The following is a 19,818-nucleotide window of genomic DNA, read 5'->3' as shown; positions in this document are numbered from 1 at the left end:
TACTTTTGCACTTAGAATTGAATAATCGAGTGGTGACCTCTTTACTTTTCCTATTTATAGCCTTAAGAATGCTTGTGCTAAATTTCATGTTTGTACGACATCGGGAAGTTACATTACATAGGGGTGCACTTACTTTTGCAATTAGCATTGAATAATCAAGTTGTGACCCCTTTACTTTTCCTATTCAGGATCTAAAGAACGGTTGTTCCACATTCCCTGTTTGTATGACATAGCAGGAAGTTAGAGAATAAGATTAGGTACATAACACAGTGATGCAAATACTTTTGCACTTAGAATAATCGAGTTGTGACCCCTTTACTTACCCTATTTAGGACCTAAAGTACGCTCCTGCCAAATTTCATGTTTGTAGGACACTGGGAAGTTAGAGAATGATTGGCGAGTCAGTCAGTCAGTGAGGGCTTTCACCTTTATATATACAGATAAGGAGATACTGAGGTTATACCAGCATGCTCCATATCACTATTTACAGAGAGATGTGTCACTTATACCAGCTGTACATATATAATTATATACAGGAGATGTCCAGGTTATACCAGCGTGGTCCATATCACTATATAATGGATATATAACTTATACCAAATGTACATATATAATTATATACAGGAGATGCCCAGGTTATACCAGCGTGGTCCATGTCATTATATACAGGAGATGCATAACTTACACCAGCTGTACATATATAATTATATACAGGATATGCCCAATAATATACATATGCATAACGGTCTCTGACATCAGACAGCTGTCCTGCATACTCTATTCATTTCTAATTGACATAATAAGACTTCATTTCTAATTTCTCTGTCTATCTGTCATAAGGGATCCACAATGTGTTTTCTCAATAGATAAGAGCAGGGGTGTGTGCGGTGGCTGGGAAATAGGATTGGAAAGAGTTAAGTCCTTGAAAACCCTTTTAAAATGACGCCTTTATGTAGCTTTGTATAGATGAGTATGGCCAGTACGCAGCAGACAATGATGCAGCATTATTTCAGCCGCTACTTCCTCTTATAAAGGTCACATTTTCTAAGGCATACATGTTGTATAACAGGCTGAGCTAAAAGAGGAAAGGACAGTGTTAAAGCATATGAAGTGAGCAGCAAATACATCCACCCACACCCCACTCCTCCTACTGGACTCAGTTACACAACCCAGTCTCCCCCTCACTTATAAGTCTTCTACATCCTCCTGACTTCTTAACAAAGAACTTTTCCCTTCTACAAAGATGGCTCAGAACTTCGTCGTGAGTAAAGTTTGTGCTTCCAAAGTGACGGTGTTTCTAAAGCCCTCATGTCCTTATTGTAACAGAGCAAAGGACATTCTGCAGAAATGCACGTTTAAGGAGGGACATCTGCAATGCATCAATATTGCTGGTCTGGATATAATGGACAGCGTGCAAGATTACTTCCTGCAGACCACTGGAGAGAGAACGGTGAGTTCACTGCAATGGGCCAAATGAAGTTTTCCTGGTCAATATTCATGTAACAAGTTGTGATTCCAGCCATAACTAGTTCTCTGGTGTCCACACTGCACATACCGTAGTTCTTAGGAAGGATACATAGTAACATAGTAACATAGTATGTAAGGCTGAATGAAGACAATGTCCATCTAGTCCAGCCTGTCTATCCTCCTGTGTTGATCCAGAGGATCATGTTTGCATACTATGTGGATGATACATTACACAGCTACATTGTAGTATCAAATGTTTGTAGAAAGCAGGATGTAGCAACAATAATAATAATCCTGGCAAACTGAGTCTGCAGGACTTTACTACAGCAGACATTAATGAATGGTATTCTGTTACATGTAAACACATGCTGTACTCCCTTCAGCAATGGCCGAAGGTCTCCAATGTGCTGAGAACGCCATGTTTTGGTTTGTTCAGTGTTAATCCTAGCATATTCTCGGTATGGACTTTTCTCTTATTCTTCAAAATCTAAAAAACATAAAAATACTGTCATTTATATATTGTCACTGAGCAAGTTCTTTATGTAAAAACGTTTTATTTAACCTCTAGATGAAATGACCCTTTCCTCCCCATTTTAAAAGAATCACAAGTTTTGTTTATCAATCAATGTAGATGTCTGAGGGCTTGTTTTTTGCGGGATGAGTATATATTTTTCATGGTACTATTTAATGTACGATATAATATACTGAAAAACTTTAAAAAATTTCCAAGTGGAGTGAGATGGGAAAAAACACACAATTCCACCATCTTTGGAGAAGGGGGGGCTTGTTTTTATGGTGTACACACAGTATCAAAAATGACATGGTAACTCTACTCTATGGGTCAGTACAATTACGATAATAATGAATTTATAGTTTGTTTTTTTGCTGTATTACTTTTGGAAAAAAAAATCTTTGGAAAAAAAATATCTTCTGACTGCCATAACTTTTTTATTTTTCTGTTAACTGGAGTCCTGTAGGCGAGCATGTGAGGTTCGTATTAGAAGGGCGTTTAGTCTGCCAATGCAGTGACTGGCATAGTGCAGAGGTATCTGAGAAATGGCTTAAAGGGGTTGTCCCGCGCCGAAACGGGTTTTTTTTTTTTTCAACCCCCCCCCCCCCTGTTCGGCGCGAGACAACCCCGATGCAGGGACTTAAAAAAAAACAGCACAGCGCTTACCTGAATTCCCGCGCTCCGGTGACTTCTATACTTACCGGTTGAAGATGGCCGCCGGGGTCTGCTCCCTCCGTGGACCGCAGCTCTTCTGTGCGGTCCATTGCCGATTCCAGCCTCCTGATTGGCTGGAATCGGCACGTGATGGGGCGGAGCTACACGGAGCTACACGGAGCCCCATAGAGAACAGCAGAAGACCCGGACAGCGCAAGCGCGTCTAATTTGGCCATTAGACGGCGAAAATTAGACGGCAACCATGGAGACGGGGACGCCAGCAACGGAACAGGTAAGTGAAAAACTTCTTATAACTTCTGTATGGCTCATAATTAATGCACAATGTACATTACAAAGTGCATTATTATGGCCATACAGAAGTGTATAGACCCACTTGCTGCCGCAGGACAACCCCTTTAATAGAAAAACAAGCTTAGCTGCCGTGTTTAGTATAGATTGGAGAGGGGAGAGTCTGGTGCAGGGAAGGCCAATGAATAGCGAGTTGCAGTAGTCGAGTCGGGAATAGATGAGGGCACCAACAAGTGTCTTTAACGTTTCCGTCGTGAGGAACGGATGGATATCAGCAATATTTCTGAGATGCAGGTGGCATGCGCGGGCCAGAGATTGGATATAGGGTTTAAGGAGAAGGCGGAGTCCAGTGTGACCTTAAGGCAGCGGGAGTGCTGTCTGGGGGTTATGATGCTGCCAGACACTGGAATGGAGATGTTGAGGGGAGGTCGGTTGGAAGGTGGAAAGACAAGAAGCTCAGTTTTAGAGAGGTTAAGTTTAAGAAAAAGGGAGGACATGGTGTTAGAGACAGAGGACAGACAGTCAGTGATATTTTGGAGGAATGATTCAGAGATGTCACGGAAAAAGGTATATAGTTGGGTGTCATCAGCGTAGAGATGGTATTAGAGGCCGAATTTGCTGATGGTTTATCCAATTGGGGCTGTGTAGATAGAGAAGAGAAGGGGACCAAGGACTGAGCCCTGGCGGACCCTGACATCAAGAGTAAGAGATAGAGCCAGCAAAGAAGATGCTGAAAGAGCGGTCGGAGAGGTAGGAAGAGAACCAGGAGAGAGCAGTGTCCTTTAGACCAATAGAGAGGAGCATAGTGAGAAGGAGGTCATGGTCGACAGTGTGAAATTCAGCAGAGAGGTCAAGGAGGGTTAGTAGGGAATAGTCGCCTCTAGACTTTGCCGTCATCAGGTCATTTGATACTTTTGTGAGCGTGCTTTCGGTCAAGTGTACAGGGCGGAAACCGAACAAGGAGAGAGTTGTCAGAGAGAAAGTGTGTAAGGCGGGAGTAGACCAGGTGTTCTAGTAACTTGTAGATAAAGGGCAGGTTTGAGACACGTCAGTAGTTGGCGGCATCGGTGGGGTCAAGGGTTGTTTTCTTTAGCAGAGGTGATATGATGGAGTGTTTGAATGAGGAGGAGAAGGTGCCAGAATTTAAGGAGAGGTTACAGATGGTGGTGAGGTGAATAATGACAGCTTGGGAAAGGGACCGAAGGAGGTGAGAGGGTGGCTAGCGCAGGTAGTGGGGTGAGTGATGGAATGCAGTCTGGAAACTTCTTCCTTTGTCGTTGGTTCTAACATAGAAAGTGAATGGGTGATGGATGCAGTGCTGAGTAGACTGGGATCAGGGCTAGCCATGCAGTTTTAAGAGATTTCTTTTCGGATGTTGTTGATTTTTTTTTCTTTAAAATAGGCGGCTAGTTCTCCAGCATTCAAATCCGTCACACAGGCTTGTTCTTTGGGGCTGAGGAGGGGGTGGAAGGTGTTGAAGAATCATTTGGAGTTGTGGGATAGTGAGGAGACAAGGGAGGTGAAATAAACTTGTTTGGCGTGGTAAAGGGTTAGGTTATAAGTTTTAAGCATGAATTTGAAGTGGAGGAAGTCTGCAGGCAGCTTTGATTTTCTTCACAGTTGTTTGGCACACCTAGAGCACAGCCGGATGAAGCACGTTTGGGACGTGAGCCAAGGTTGCCGTGGTCTGCGGTTGACGGCTTGGGTCACAGGTGGTGCTGCTTCATCCAGGGCACAAATGAGTTTGGTGTGGTAGTGTTCAGTTGCCAGGTTAAGGCAGAAGAGGAGAGAGATAGGGGACAGGGAGGACTGGATGGTCATGGCAAAATGATGGGTGTGGAAGGTCTGGAGGTTGATAGAGGTGTGATAGATGGGAGGGTCACAGGAGGTGCTATGGTGCCTGATGGAGAAAGAGAGAAGGTTGTGATCCGACAGTGGATGGGGGGAGTTAGTAAAGTGGGAGGCAGAGCAGAGAGGAAGGAAGATTAAATCGAGAGTGTTGCCATCTCTGAGAGTGGGGGAGTCTGAGAGTTGTGATAAGCCTAGGGAGGAGGTCAGCGTTGACAGCTGGGAGGCAGTTTGTGGTCGTTAGTAGGAATATTGAAATTGCCAGAGATAAGGGTTGGGATTTCACAGGATAGAAAGTGGGAGAGTCAGGCGCCGAAGTGGTCTTGGGACAGGTGGGTGGGACCTGAGGGCCAGTAGATAACAGCAACAGGGACAGTGGGTGTAAGAGTCTTGTGGTGTGGACTTAGAATGACTGGAAGGTGAGCGAAGGAACTGAGAGAATGACCTGGAAGGTACAGTTTGGCGAGAGGACGCAGCTTACTCCTACGTCACGCCTGTCGTAAGAGCTGGGTGTGTGGGAGAACTGCAGGCCATCATAAGACAATGTAGCACCACCAACTTTTGCCATGAAAGGGTGGTTTCACACCTGCGTTTGTAGTCCTTTTAAAATGAGCTAAGCAAATTAAATAAGCATGAGTTCTGCTTCAGTTTTTAACTGAATGTGGGCTGATTACAAACTGAAGCAGAACTCATGCATGCAGATACCTTTTTGAGGTAGAGCAGCAGATTAACGGGTATGCAGGTCCTTGCACATGTCACAAGTTTCACTCTGGGAGGTCTGCATAGCTCTTCCTCCAAGCCAGCACAATACACACTGCTGACTGGTGGGTAGTGGTTGGGCTTCTCCCTCCGCCCTCTTTCATTGGGCTTATCTTCTCTCCCCCTCCCTGTCCCTCCCAGGTCACCTATTATTTTGCTTTGCAATGTACTGATAACAAGCATCCTTTCAACACTGAAGGCAGACAGAAGCCCTTCAGTTTGCTTCTCTCTGTCATTGACTTTAACGCAAAAAAGCAAAAAGGAAAGGTGCTTTTTTGGATGGGAACGATAATGTTGCAAGCTGCGCATTTTTCTGTTCAGAAAACCTGAAAGCGAATGGAACGGAGTCAAACTGAGAACAAAAAATGTATTGCACTCTATGGGTCTAGTTTGCTTCAATTTTTTTATTTAAAAAAACGGAAAACAAAGACTGAGGGACAGATGTGAAACCACCCTAATTTATGTTTACTTATGGACTTCTCCACCGCATCAAAAATGTCCTTCCCAGTTGTCATCCCTTTCATGGCAATTATATCCAAGGGTTCCTCGGTGAAAGAAGTTTGCCTAGATCTGTTGTATCCGTGTTGTCTGTGTTTTCTTTAACAGATAATGAAAATGGCAGATAACTGCATGCTTCTTCAGCCAGCTGTATTGTCAGATTACCTGCTAGTTCATTAAGGCCAGGCTTACACGAGCATGTCTTGCATTGTGTACGGGCTGCGGGCCGCCCATTGCCATACACCTTGACATGTATGCGAGTGTAATATGGATAGAACATGCTGCGATTTTTCTTATGCGTTTAATAGATGCAATTAGTCTCAGAGTCAATATGGCCGGCCATGCGATATTGGTACAGTGTATTCTGCGCGCGAATCTCGTGCGTGTTATACGCAATTTCCAAACACTCGTGTGAGACAGCCCTTACTCAGTTTGCAATGGTGTTTCTTGACAAACTGACATGTTTAAAACTCTGTATCTGATCGGGTTGCATCTGTTCGCACACCTTTAGCATGCACTGCTTCAAAAATACCCCCTCCAAAAAACACTTCGAAGCTGGAGTGATTTCTGCAGTCACCATAAAGCTAGCTTTCATTGCTGCATCATTTAGGCTGGATTCACACGGGCGTATATCGGACGGGTTTTCACGCCCGGACCATATATTCGCTGCTCCTTTGATGCATTGGTTTACAATGCATCAGTGCATATGGGCATATTTCCGTGACATAAAAGCCCCCGGCCGGCTAAGATAGTGCGTTTCAACAGGGCGCTTTTATGGCGGCGGTTGCATAGACTCCTATGGGAGCCTATGACAGCTGCTGGAGAAAGGAGATGAGAGGGAGTTTAGCAGCGCGACTGCTTAACTCCCACTCCCTTCCATGATCCTCTCCGCCCCTTGCCGGCTGTTTGCAATGGGAGGGGGTGAGTTGGGGGTGGATCTAAGCTCCGCCCCCTCCCATTGCTGGCTGCGGCAAGGGGTGGAGAGGTCGCAGGAGCTTAGCACACTAGCTCCCACCCCGTCTCGCCTCCTCCCCTTGCCAAGAGAGGGTGAGGGGGAGGGAAGGAGGAGAACAGCTTAGCAGAGCTAAACTGTCTACCCCCCGCCCAATGTCATTGCAGGCTCGGCGTACCTGTGCCGGGCTCAGTCCGTCCAAACGGGTGCACAAACATTAGCTTTGTGCTTTCGTTCACACGTTTTTATGGCGTCGGCGGGCGCGCATAAAAGTGCCAATGGCCGTGTGAAAGGGCCCTTAGGCTGTAGCTTTTGTGAGTATATTCTGTTGTCATTGAAGTCTGCCTTTTAATTCTTGGACAATTTGTTGTCTTTCTTGGAAACTAGATTTAGAATACTTAGGGCTCCTGCACACTGGCGAGGGCGATATCACCCCAATATCGCCTTCGCAATCCTCCTGAGAACCCCTGAATGAGAGGCGTTTTCACATGGAAACAGCCTCCCGTCACTGCGGGGGTTCCCTTCATCCCAGCGGCTGCTGTCACAGTGGCAGGGGATCACGATGTTCTCCCATTGTCTCCCGCTGACCCCATTGAAAACAACGGTCGATTTTGCAAGAAGAAAGGAAATGCTGCAATTCTTTTTTCACGCAGCATCACAGGAGTGAAAACGTCGCAAATGAGAATGAAACAATTGAATATCATTGGTTACATAATCATGTGCTTTCACTCACTCTCGCATCGCGAGAAAATCACACGATTTTCTCGCCAGCGTGAAGGAGCCCTAAGTTCTAGGTTTGGTCTCAAAATGTGAACACACATTGTATTCCTATACGACTGACATGGCCTCATAAGGGCAGGCTCACATGAGCCGAATTTAATGTCATATTACGCACACGATGTACACGCACATGACACACAATGATTGGAGTTAGTGAAGGTACATTGATTTTCATTGATCCATTCACTGGACATACGCAATTACATTGATACGCAACATAGCGGGAAATTTAAAACAAAAAGAGACCAGTCAGCCTGCGCATAATTTCGTGCATGAGATGCGCTGTCATGCACAGTAAAAAAAACAACAAAAAAAACGCTGTTCTACACGGCGCTAGGCTGACTCACACAGAGGTAAGACACTGCATTATTGTCAGGCAACTGGGGTCCGGGTACTGGAAGTCCCTAAAAGCTGCCCGCAACCCCTGTCCCTACCTACTTGCCTCCCTGGGTTAGGCCCCAGGGCGACAACTGGGCAACGATCCCTATACTCACTAGGGAAGTGGGGCAGGGGGTCAGACTTACAAACAAAAACAGAGACATACACAGACAAACAGACACAGAGGCAAGTCTGAAAGTCTGGGTCGGCAACAGGAGAATACGCAATACCAGGGATCAGGCGAGGTCAAAGTCAGGTTCAAAAGCAGTGGGTTACAACGGGAAATCAGATCAGAATAACGCGGGTGTAGCCTGGAGACAAACATACACTAGCAATGCTGAAATGAAACAGGCACGTTTAAATGCTGTCAGAACTCTCGCCCCAGTAGCTAATTGGAATGGGGAGCCTGCCAGCAGCCAGACCCAGACCTAGGTCAGAGACCCAGACATCCAGCAACGAGTGCAGAACATGCTAATCAGAATGTCATGGCATCGCCGCATCCCCAGCAACCTGATTACCCAGGCGCCGCCCCCTGAGCATGGGAGCGTGCGACCGGAGCCAATGTCCGGGACCCCGGCGGCCAGGAGGTCACCAAGACCGGGGCTCCCCTGCGCCGCACCCGATCAGCTCGGGTGATAGGACTGGTGGTGCGGTCACGGAGACCCCAAGAGCAGGCGGTCCTGACAAATATACACACAGCATTTCCAACACACTAGTGTGAGCCTGGCCTAGCACTAAAGACATACTTGTTTCCTTCCTTGAAGAACAAACACGTATTCGCTTTCTCCTCTTTCATTAAATTGCCTTCCTTCTCTTGTTGGACATTTTGGGATTCAAATTGTTGCACCAGACATGTTCTGCTGTGCCACCTAAAGGACCAAGATGTCTTTTAGGACCTGGTTAGATAATAGCCAGCCCCTTCCACATCTTTAGCTCTGAGCTGTGCCCCAAATGATGCTTCCCTTAGTGCCCTGTATAGTAAGATTGAGAGGAATCATGAAAATTTGTGGACATGGAGGCTCAAGTAGGTAGTTTTAATCATTGAATGGCTATGATTGGTTCATCAAGCGCCACAGTGATTGGCTGAGCCGTGGCGCTCGAGAACCAATCAAAGCAATCGCTTGCTGGAGGCGGAGTTTACAAACCCTGTTACCAGCAAGCGATGTTCTGTCAGCGCTGAGAACTGCACAGAAGCCTGCCGGAACTGTGGAGAACAGCAGGAAGGACCCACATGGCGCCTGCTAAGGAAGTATTTCTTTTTTTTCACATAGTGTAGTAAGGGCTTATTTTCAGGGTAGGGCTTAAATTTCAAGTTCCCCTGAAAATCAGAGTAGGGCTTTTTTTTAGAGGTAGGTCTTATTTTTGGGGAACATAGTAGGTGACAGCATGTGGCACGGTTGCCCACAGTACTGTGCCATACATCACGGGACCCTCTAGCTCATCTTACAGGGCAGCACAAAAGGCGGTTCAGACATTACAACCACTGCGTGCCCCACCAAGCTTTCCCTGTGCCACCACTGGCAAGAAAATCACCTGGCAGCCGGCGATTGTGAGAACAATGGCTATGCTTACGGCCACATAAAAAGGGGGTCACGGGCCTTGTGTTTGACAAGTGTGATCTAAACCTTCAGGCTGCCTTCACACATGACGTCTGAGCTGCGGAAATTCTGCTGCACGGCTTCACACGGCCGTGACGCCGTCACGGCGCCCCCCCCCCCAGAGACCCCAATACTTACCTCTGGATCCGACGTCCTACGTCCCGCATGACGCATTGTCGCACATGCGCAAAAGACCGCGTGACGCGGCTGGCGGTAGGTGGGGAAGCGGTTTCACGCTATCTTCCGCTGTGCTACAGCGGTGTCCGCGGTACAGCGATGTCCGCATGGACCTGGCTACTTCTGGGTTTGCTGTACTGCGGATGGCCCTCGCGATTCGCCATCGGATATGTGCAGCACAGATTTTTTTTTTTAAATCTCCTGCTTTCCTGTGGGATCCGCACCCATCCGCAATTCAATTACAGACGGGCCACGGAGCGGATGGCTTTTTTTTACTTCAATGGAAGCCGTCCGTGCGGGAACTGCACTGAAATGGGGCATGCTGCAATTTGTTTCCCAACCAAAAAGTCAAATTTGCTTTAATTCCAATGCGGACGCCCATGCATCCCTATGTGCTGCTTGAACTGGAGACCCCACACGGATTCCTCAATTCAAATCTGCCCATGGACATTGGCCCTAAATGCTGCAGTATTTCCATGAACATTCCGCAGTGGATCCTGCATGTGTGAAGGCAGCCTTAGGTTATGGAGAAATTGCTTTTCTCCTCATCCCTATAAGGGTATGTTCACACATTGTGGAAAAAAATATGCACCAAATACCACACCAAAATCTACGTGCGGATTTTTATGTGTTTTTCACCACGGAATTCACTCACTACATTGCAATGAATGAGTTCCAAAGTGAAAATCCTCGGCATTTCCACAGCTGCTGTGGATTTTAAAATTAGAATACGCAACAGATTTCTTGCGCTGTGTGTGAACGGGTCTGTTAAAACCGCATGTACTTACATTGTACTGTATATGGCTGTAGAATTCCACAGCAAATCTGCAATGTGTGAACTCACCCTAATTCACAACCAATCGGAACCTGCAGAACTTCATGAAAACTTCTACGAAGAAACAATGGAAAAGTGACAGCTTGAATCTCCAGCTTGTCTTTGCATCAGTTGTGATAAGTCGCATACACAATACTAATACGTTATTGGTTCATACCTGGTGGTTGTTGTAAAATTTCCTCCCACAAGAAGTATATTGCAGTCAGGAAAAAAAGAATGCTTGTAATGATATCACTAACAATCCAGATAAAATACCGCCTTAAGGGTGCCCACCCACTAGTGTTTTTTTACTGCGAAATTCGCAGCGTTTTTTTTTTTCTGCAGGGGTCTTTGGGTTATGGGACATGCAAAGCTAAAATCGCGATCGCGCAAAATCGTGATATCGCGGTAAATCGCGGTAAAAAACGCCAGTGGGTGGGCGCCCTAAGTGTTTAAGTGCTGAGCAGTTTAATGTTTAATAGACTGTTGTCTATTACATGTGAAAGCTAGTAATTCACAGCATTTAGTAATGTAATTTGTTTTATTTTTTCGCTGACTGTCTCACCGCTGCAGCCCGCGGGCTGGCACTCAAGGAGGGGAGGGGCGTTACCGGGAGAGCCAGCAGCCAATTACAGGCTGGAGACTCCCCGGACGCGCGCTGCTCCCACTGAGAGAGTGCAGTTTTGATTGGTCACAACTGCAGTCTATCAGTGCACTTCTGACCGTGTGATTGGTCCAGCTGGCGGCTCGCTGACAGTGTTTGGGAGCGGAAAGGAGTACAATGATGATTTTGGTGCCACCTAAAAGATGCGATCACGCTTGTGGGGTGATAGGCAGCACCTTAACATGGCCTAATCATCCGGCGAATGAATGTTCAGACAAGCGTTCTTCAATAATCTGCCCATGTAAAAGGCCCTGCGTTTTAATACACTTTCATACAAGGTTATTAGCTTGAAGGGACCCTGCCATCTCTTTCCTGCATATCAAACCACCTACGGCGCATGCAAACGATGCATATTGGTCCAGTGAACCATTCAGTTTCTACTGGCAGGAGGTCTTCTAGTATACCCACCACTCTTAGCTGTTATGATGTGGATGATGTACTGGACGTCATCTTTGGAGCGCTGCAAAGCTCGCGCATACGCCGTTAGTCCATAGACCTGTGCATGCGCAGATCATCAGTCCCTTTTGTTGGCAGATTTGGCATGCTCATTGGCACAGGCAGCAGTCACAACCTAATATATACGTTAATTTATATATTCAACCACATCATAGCAGCAGAGAGGCATTGGTTTAATAGAAAACCTCTAGCCAGTAAAGACTGTGCGGACCGCCCACTGGACCGATCTGTATACTTTGCATGCAGCGCAAGAAATTTATTAACGCAGTTTGTGCAAGTATGCCTTTATGAGGAACCATAACAAACTTAGGGTGACTACCCACTACAGTTTTTTTTCACTGCAAAATTCGCAGCGTTTTTTTTTCTGCAGGGGTCTATGGGACTTGTAATGTTAAAATCGGAATTGCGCAAAATCGCGATTTTGCGGTAAACTGCGATTTTGCGTGATCGCAATTTTAACATTACAAGTCCCATAGACCCCTGCAGAAAAAAAAAACAGACTGATTTTGAATAAATTGGTCACAGCAGCAATTTATTACAAACATACATTTACATAAAATAAACCTTTTACCCCAGGAAAGAGGGAGGTCCTTGAAGCCCCAAACAATTCTGTCGCCTCACCAGCCAGGGTAATATACCGTAATGCCTCCAGCCGTCCATCAACTGACTCGGGATACCCAATTTCCCAACAACTGCCTCCCACCGCAAACAAACTGACTCGGGAGAACCAATAACGCCACTTGCCTCCAGTCGCCTATCTCCCGACTCAGAGACCCACTAGCCATTCCAAGTCTAGACACTTCTACCATCTCTGCAGGGACTCTGGCCTTTCAGAGACAAGAGGCGACAGACCCACCATAATCACTAATCAATAAAGGGAGAAGTTGGCTATCTAGCCCCTGCCTTCCCCCCACTCCACTTTTCTCCGACTCCAAGGACAAGAAAGACTTTATTGGAGCTTAGCAGCATACAGCGGTTCCCAGCTGCAGGCACGCCGCCCCAGGTCTTCTAGCCTTCTCATAGAACTAATCTGTAAATAGCCGGCGGGTGCATCAAACCCAGGGCAGACCCCCTCTCCCCCGCTGTCATGTTGACCTTCCGCAGGGAGAGCATAGCGGCAGCGGCAGACACTGTCACAGCCGGCTGGCCGGCCAGCCACACTGTGTATCAGGACATCAGCGATCCCACTGCACAGCTGCGGTACAGCAGTAGGAGCCGCGCGACAGCAGCAGGAGCAACCGGAGAGTCTGCGGCGGCACATCGCCAGGACATGGGCGCGGGGGACGGATGTCATGGAGCAGAGAGCTGCGGCCAAGCAGAGAGCAGGCAGGCTCTGAGCGGGACGCAACAGAGAGCCGTCAACAGTGACTGAGGGCTCATCTGCCGTCCGTCCGGAAGGCATTCTGCAAAAGCAGTGCTGTGGACACCGGTGAGAGTTACATCTGCTGCGTCTCCCTTGCTTTTTGGCGGCTGTGCTGTTTTATGGTGACGGTTACTTTTCTTCTTAGCTGTAGATTACCCACTGTAAAGCTGCTAATATACGCCTAAATGCAAAAACAAGCCTCACCCTAAAGCATCGGGGTCGGCTAAAAGCAATGGAGACGCTCCAGGACCTTGAAGGCTTGCGCCAATTGGGAGCTAGGGGTGTGATAGGGGCTTTCCTCCTGTCAAACCCCTAGCTTCTGGTGGCGTCAAGATACACTAATACACACGCTGTCTTGCTCTCATTAAAGGAAGCCAAATATGTATCTCCTGATACGCTGCAGGAGAGGCTCAGTCACCATGTTCCTTGATAGCATGCAGAGTGCCAGACTGCAGTAATATGCAGCAATTTGTTCAGTGCAGACTACATTGCAGCCACACACCTCAAACCAAATTGGGGGAGGGTTGACTGCAGACAAAATAGTCTGCACATGTGAACCGATACCAAAGATGTCAGCCATATATGGGTGCGCCACACTATACAGTATGGGTTGAGGCCTCTTGTGGCGCAGAGTATTAAGGCAGCAGAATGCAGTCCTAAGCTCTCACTCACGACCTGAAGGTTGCAGCTTCAGTACCCTCGTGGTTCAGGTAGCCGGCTCAAGGTTGACTCAGCCTTGCATCCCTCTGAGGTTGGTAAAATGAGTTACCAGCTTGCTGGGGGGTAATAAACAAATTACCTGAAAGCGCTGCAGAATAGGTTGGCGCTATACAAATAACAAGTCCCCCACTGAACCAATTGCTGCCTCTCATTTCAATCTGGCACTCTGCATGCTATCAAGGAACATGGTGATTGCGCCTGTCCTGCAAAGTATCAGGGGATGCAGATTTGGCTTTCTTTTCTATGAGTTATTTATTTTTTGATGTTTCAATATTTGTGCAGAATAACAGATGACTGAGGAACAATGAATGACCTAAGGCCGAATTCCCATGACTATAACATTAGTGCATTTGTATGTAAATCCCGCCCCACACTGGGGGCTTCATGAGAGAAAATACCGTACAGGAATAGGATTGCAGAGGACTAGGGTAAAGTTATTTTCTCTGATGAAGCCCCCCTCAGGCTGTCTGAGGCATCTGTAAGAACAATTGTCTGAAGAAGAAAAGGTGAGCCCTACTATGAGTCATGCCAACAGTGAAGCATCCTAAGACCAGTCATGTGTGGGGGGATTTTCATCCAAGGGTGTGGACTCACTAACAATTGTGCCTAAGAACCCTGCCATGAATTAAGGGCGGTTTCACACAGGCTTATGCACTAAATACATGCGATATCACAATGTTTTTGCATTGTGAACATCTCGCTATCTTGTGTATCTGCACATTTTACTGCACTTTTCGTGCTGACCAGGACTCTTCACATAGGACACAGCCGCACCCTGAGTTAAAATGCTATGTAGCCTAATTAGTCCCTGATGTATTCTTTCCACTGTAAAATTGCGCAATCATGTAGGTCTCGAGTGCGCATTAGACTCCGCATGCTGCATTCTCTTTGCGTGCACGCGAAATGTGCGTGCAAAAGCAGATATGAGAATGAACGTATTGAAAGCACTGGGTTGAGTGTTAAGGCAGCAGAAATACAGTCCTAAGCTCTTGGTCATGACCTGAAGGTTGCAGGTTCAATCCCTGTGTGGTTCAGGTAGCTGGCTCAACTTTGACTTAGCCTTCCGAGGTCAGTAAAATGAGGAACATCCTTCTGAGGTCGGTAAAATGAGTACCCAGCGTGCTAGGGGGTAAAAGATGACTGGGGAAGGCAATGGCAAACCTCCCACAAAAACAGTCTGCCACAATGTGACGTCACACTAGGAGTCAGTCATGCCTCGGTGCTTGCACCAGGGGACTTTACTTTTATCTTATATTCTCTGTGCATTGAGCATGCAAATACGCCCGTGTGAAACCGCCCTAAACATCCTCCAAGAACAACTACTCCCAATCATCCAAGAGCAATTTGGTGATGAACAATGCTTTTACCAGTGATAACTAAGTGGCTCAGTCATCAGAACATTGAAATTTCGAGGTCCATGGCCAAGTAAGTCCCCAGATCTCAAACCCATTGAGAACCTATTGACATTCCTCAAAAAGCAGTTGGACAAATAAAAACACAGAAATTATGCTAGACTTCAAGCACGGATTCCGCAAGAATGGGGTGCTATCATTTAAGATTTGGCCAGAAGCTGATATCCAGCTTGTCAGGGCAGACTGGAGACCTCTTGAAAAAAAGGGTTAATGCTAAAAATATTGAGTCTTTGCATTAATTTTAATCTATTTATCAATAGCGCTGCTATGGAAAGCTCAGCCGTTGCCTCCACTAGCGGAGAACCATAGTGATTCTCCGCTCGCTGGTGGCAAATCGCGGCATGCTGCGATTTGCAGCGATTCTCCGCCTTGAGCCTATCTGTTAGATAGGCTCAGTGGGGAGAACTGTCTGCTGTCTCCTGCTCCCCGGCGGTGGCGATCTGCCATGGGATATCACTATGCCTGTGGACAGGCAGCCATGAGCCGTGTGTTCCAACCTTTTTAGGCTTGTGGCACCCCTGGGAATTTTTTTTTTACCTCTCTGCACCCCTGCAAAAAAAATGTTTGAAAATACAAGAACACTAAAAATCTCTCTCCCTCTGCAAAGTCAATGGCCATACTCGCACAGTGTATTGCACGTTTGCTCAGGAATCTTGGGCGGAAATCGCGTTGAACAACACCCGGACATCCGTTGGTGTGTTGTCCGATCTGTGGGACAGCGCACATTGGATGGCCTATTCTTGTTCGTGATACAGACCAGAATAGGACATGTAGTCATTTTTGCAAGCGGACCATCGGTCCATGTTAAAAGCACCTGTATACATAGCGTCATAGGCTATAACGGGTCTGTGTGCTGTTCATGAAATATGCAGATAGCGCATGGATGGAAAATATGCTCGTAATAAGTTAGATAACTAAAGAAACAAAAACGTTAAACCATACAAAAACAATTAAAGACTGGGGCACATTTTATACTGGTGTTGCGCCAAAATTCTGGTGTACGCTGTGCTTTTTTTTATAGTGCAAATCCATTTAGACAAATTTACTATTGATTTGCACAAAAAGATCAGCTGTTACGAATCTCACTCCACTTTTGAAATGTGTTCAGAAAGGCGAGCGGTTTTGAGAGAGGCTTTTAGAGACACTTATGACATGCAAGTTTTTAGAAAGTCACAAAATTTATCGCAGTCTCCCTCCACGCTAGTGACGTACAAGGCGACTCCACGTCTCAAGATGTATTTAAAGATGCAACAAATTTATTATCATGTAACATTTGATAGGGGAAGAAAGGCTACTTGGAAACTGTCAAAAGTATCCCTAATGATATTTTTTTTTATCTCAAGGTCCCTCGGATATTCATTGGAGAGAAATGCATTGGGGGCTGTTCTGATCTTGTAGCCCTAGAAGGCAGTGGTGAGCTTGAGAAAATGCTGATATCAATTGGAGCCCTGAAGTAATGAAATGGTAATTACAATCATAAGATGCCCTTTATTTACTCATTGGACTGTAAGATAAAGTATTCCCAGTGGTTTGTCATTAATCTGCGTATAACATTATTAGGGCTAAAACACAGTGCCGCGGGCGCAACAGAGCGTAGCTGTGCCTGAACGATGGAAGTTTCTTCCCCTTCACTGGCTGTTCAAACTCTGCGCCAAAGTGCAGAAGTTTGAAAAAAAGAGGTGGGAAGATAGCGGCCGCCCGATCATCCCCTCACGATGTATTCACTACATGCGGGAAGTTAGGGCCCATCCTATATTTTCTCAGTCATACAAATCCCAGCCAAGAATTCCCAGCAGTGAAAATGAGATCACTGGTTTAGGTTTGTCCAACCATATGGCTGATTTTCATTGCCATTGAAGGGGAGAAATTCACACTGATGTGTATAAGCCCTCAAAGTGTATTTATTTATACAGGTGATTTTTTTCACGTAAGTTTTTTGTTTTGTGAGATGCATAAAACTCCTCACATGAAAATAGAACCCGTTCTTTACAATGGGTCTATTTACATGGGCGATTTTTCTCTTGCAGCTAAACTGTGAGATAAGAAAATCACAGCATGTCCTATTTTTTTGGGTGATATCGCCCATTATTTCCTATAAGAGTAAAAAAATATCACATCGCACTTGCATGCAGATACGATTTTCATGCGATGTGATTTTTATTTCTCCTATTGAAATAACAAGCAATTTTCATGCATGTGCTGCGATGTGTTTTTCTCTATAAACCCCCCCCCCCCATACTCACAATGAAAAATGTTTGCAAGCACGATATCCAAATGTCTAAGACTGTTATTGTGCTCACCCACGTAAATGCACCTTTATACACCAGTTTTAGATGTTTTAGTGAACTTCTGGTTCAGTCCAATCTAATTTGCAAAAGTTCGGCGAACTAAACTTTTCAAAAGTTCGCACATCACTAGTTAGATGATTTTACCCTGTTTGTAATATAGAAAAAAATGTCTAAAGTTAAAACGCTGTTCTTCTTAGCAGAATACTGATTAAGTCTTCTTTCTTATTTCAGAAGCGTCTGGCTGTTTCCAGTGCAGATTCCAGGTCTAAACTAATATAATGTTGCCATTTAAAATGTTTATTGGATTTTTCCATGAAAGATGATATTATGGTGAATAAGACCCGTTGGTTGTACAATCCAAAATAAAAATCTGTTCTGTTGACTCCTTAACTGGTTATCTAAGCTTTTTTTTAAAAAAAGAAAAGTATGCACAGCAGTGGCAGCCTCTATGACACTTACAATCTCAGGGTGGAGCGGGCAGTACAGGAAAATGTATAATAATAAAAAAAAGCCCGCTGCCCGCCGTTGCAGCATGCTGCCCACTCCACTGTACAGCACCATGTTGCTTTTCCTCCTTCCTATATTGACAGAATAAAGAAAATGAGGAGTTCATATGGGAGTTGGGGTGCACCTAAGCACAAAGGAAGGAAGAAGGAGGGGTGGAAGCTGCTTATCTGGTGAGAAGTCGTACCAACAGGGGCAACTGTCTGATATACATACGGTATTTCTAAACATGTACAGCTTGTTCTAACTGCCCACTTCCTACAGTCACTAGCCCTTCATAGATGAGGCCTCCTCTCCCTACAGAACCTTTGGCCCCCTTCCTTCCATAATAACTTTGGTCCTAGTATATTGGGCACTCTTCCCTACAGATATCTGAGTCGATTGCTCCTCTCGCCTCCATAAAGAATTTGATTCACAGAGATCTCGGATTGTGCCTCCCTATTTATGCTCACTTTATCCCTTGGTAATATCCTTTCTAGAAGCCAAAAAATCCTGAATGGTGGCATCTGACTGCTGGGTCCCCTTAGGGTTGTCACCCTTTTCTCCAAAAAGGTGAAAAAAGAAAAGGGGATGGGGCGTGGTCTAGAGGTATAAGTTATCACGTTTGTTTTGTACATTTGTTATTCCACCTGAAAATGTATGAATAAACCGATAGCTGTTGCCATCCTTATATCGTGGCACTATACATGCTAGGTCCCCTAGTACTAAGGTGCCAGCTGCTAATGCCTTCTGTATTGTGCTGCCCGCTTGCAATGGCTCCATAGTGAGGCACCAGCCTTAGACACCCCCATATTGAAGCTCTAGCTGCCGACGCCTTAATAAAAAGGCATGGGTGGTGTAGAGGCCACTTATGAGCTACTATAGTCAGAAGCATACATATAACTCATTGGGCTCTATAGCATAACTCAGATTTGCCCCCCACCCCCTCCCCAGCAAACAAAATAAAGTTTCTGTATATTCTATAAGACAACCTTTGTATCTCAATGGGCTCAGATATAGCATCTCAGCTCCAGTATACCTCTAAATAATGCCACCAAATAGATACAAATTCTACAGAGTGATAGTGATTATAGTGCAGTTACCTCCGATGATCACAGGCGACATCTTTTCTGATTCATAATGTCCATCGAGTTTATATTGTCGATCTAGGCCAGGACCACCATGAAGACTTTTTTCAGCCAAGACTTGTCTCTGTACATTCTCCCCATCTCAATACTCCCCTGTCTTAGTATTCCCCCATCATAATAATGAACCCTCTGCAGCTCCATTTAGTCACCCTTTGCTACCCCATTTAGTTATAGTGCCCCTCTGAGGCCCCACTTGGTAATAGTGCCTCCTCTGTGGTTCCATTTAGTAATAGTACCCCCCTCTGTGGTCCAGTTTAATAATGGTGCTCCCTATGTGGCCCTAATTAGTAATAGTGCCCCCTCTGTGGTCTAATTTAGTAATAGTGCCCCTCTCTGTGGCCACAATTAGTAACAGTGCTACCTCTGTGGCCAGAATTAGTAATACTGTCGCCTTTGTGGCAATGACTTGATTTAGAAATAGTCCCAACCCCACGATTGTCTGACTAGGCAGCAATGTTTTGACAAACATCTTCTCTCACTCATTGTCAGTGTCATATGCCCTGGCTTCCGCAAGCACCACTTTATGTAGAGGATAACCA

The 19,818-nt window shown here is 45.8% G+C and overlaps 1 protein-coding gene across 1 annotated transcript; it reads left to right on the top strand.

The window, feature by feature from the left end:
* Window positions 1-1,148: 1,148 nt before the first annotated feature.
* On the top strand, window positions 1,149-18,038 carry GLRX (glutaredoxin). Its single transcript, XM_066601901.1, has 3 exons — window positions 1,149-1,450; window positions 16,704-16,824; window positions 17,880-18,038. Exons 1-2 carry the CDS (start codon window positions 1,244-1,246, stop codon window positions 16,815-16,817), a joined length of 321 nt encoding a protein of 106 aa, XP_066457998.1. The 5' UTR covers window positions 1,149-1,243; the 3' UTR covers window positions 16,818-16,824; window positions 17,880-18,038.
* Window positions 18,039-19,818: the final 1,780 nt, after the last annotated feature.

Source organism: Eleutherodactylus coqui, chromosome 5, assembly GCF_035609145.1.
Source record: "Eleutherodactylus coqui strain aEleCoq1 chromosome 5, aEleCoq1.hap1, whole genome shotgun sequence".
NCBI classification, from domain to species: Eukaryota; Metazoa; Chordata; class Amphibia; order Anura; family Eleutherodactylidae; genus Eleutherodactylus; species Eleutherodactylus coqui.
This window is presented reverse-complemented; position numbering and strand designations above follow the sequence as displayed.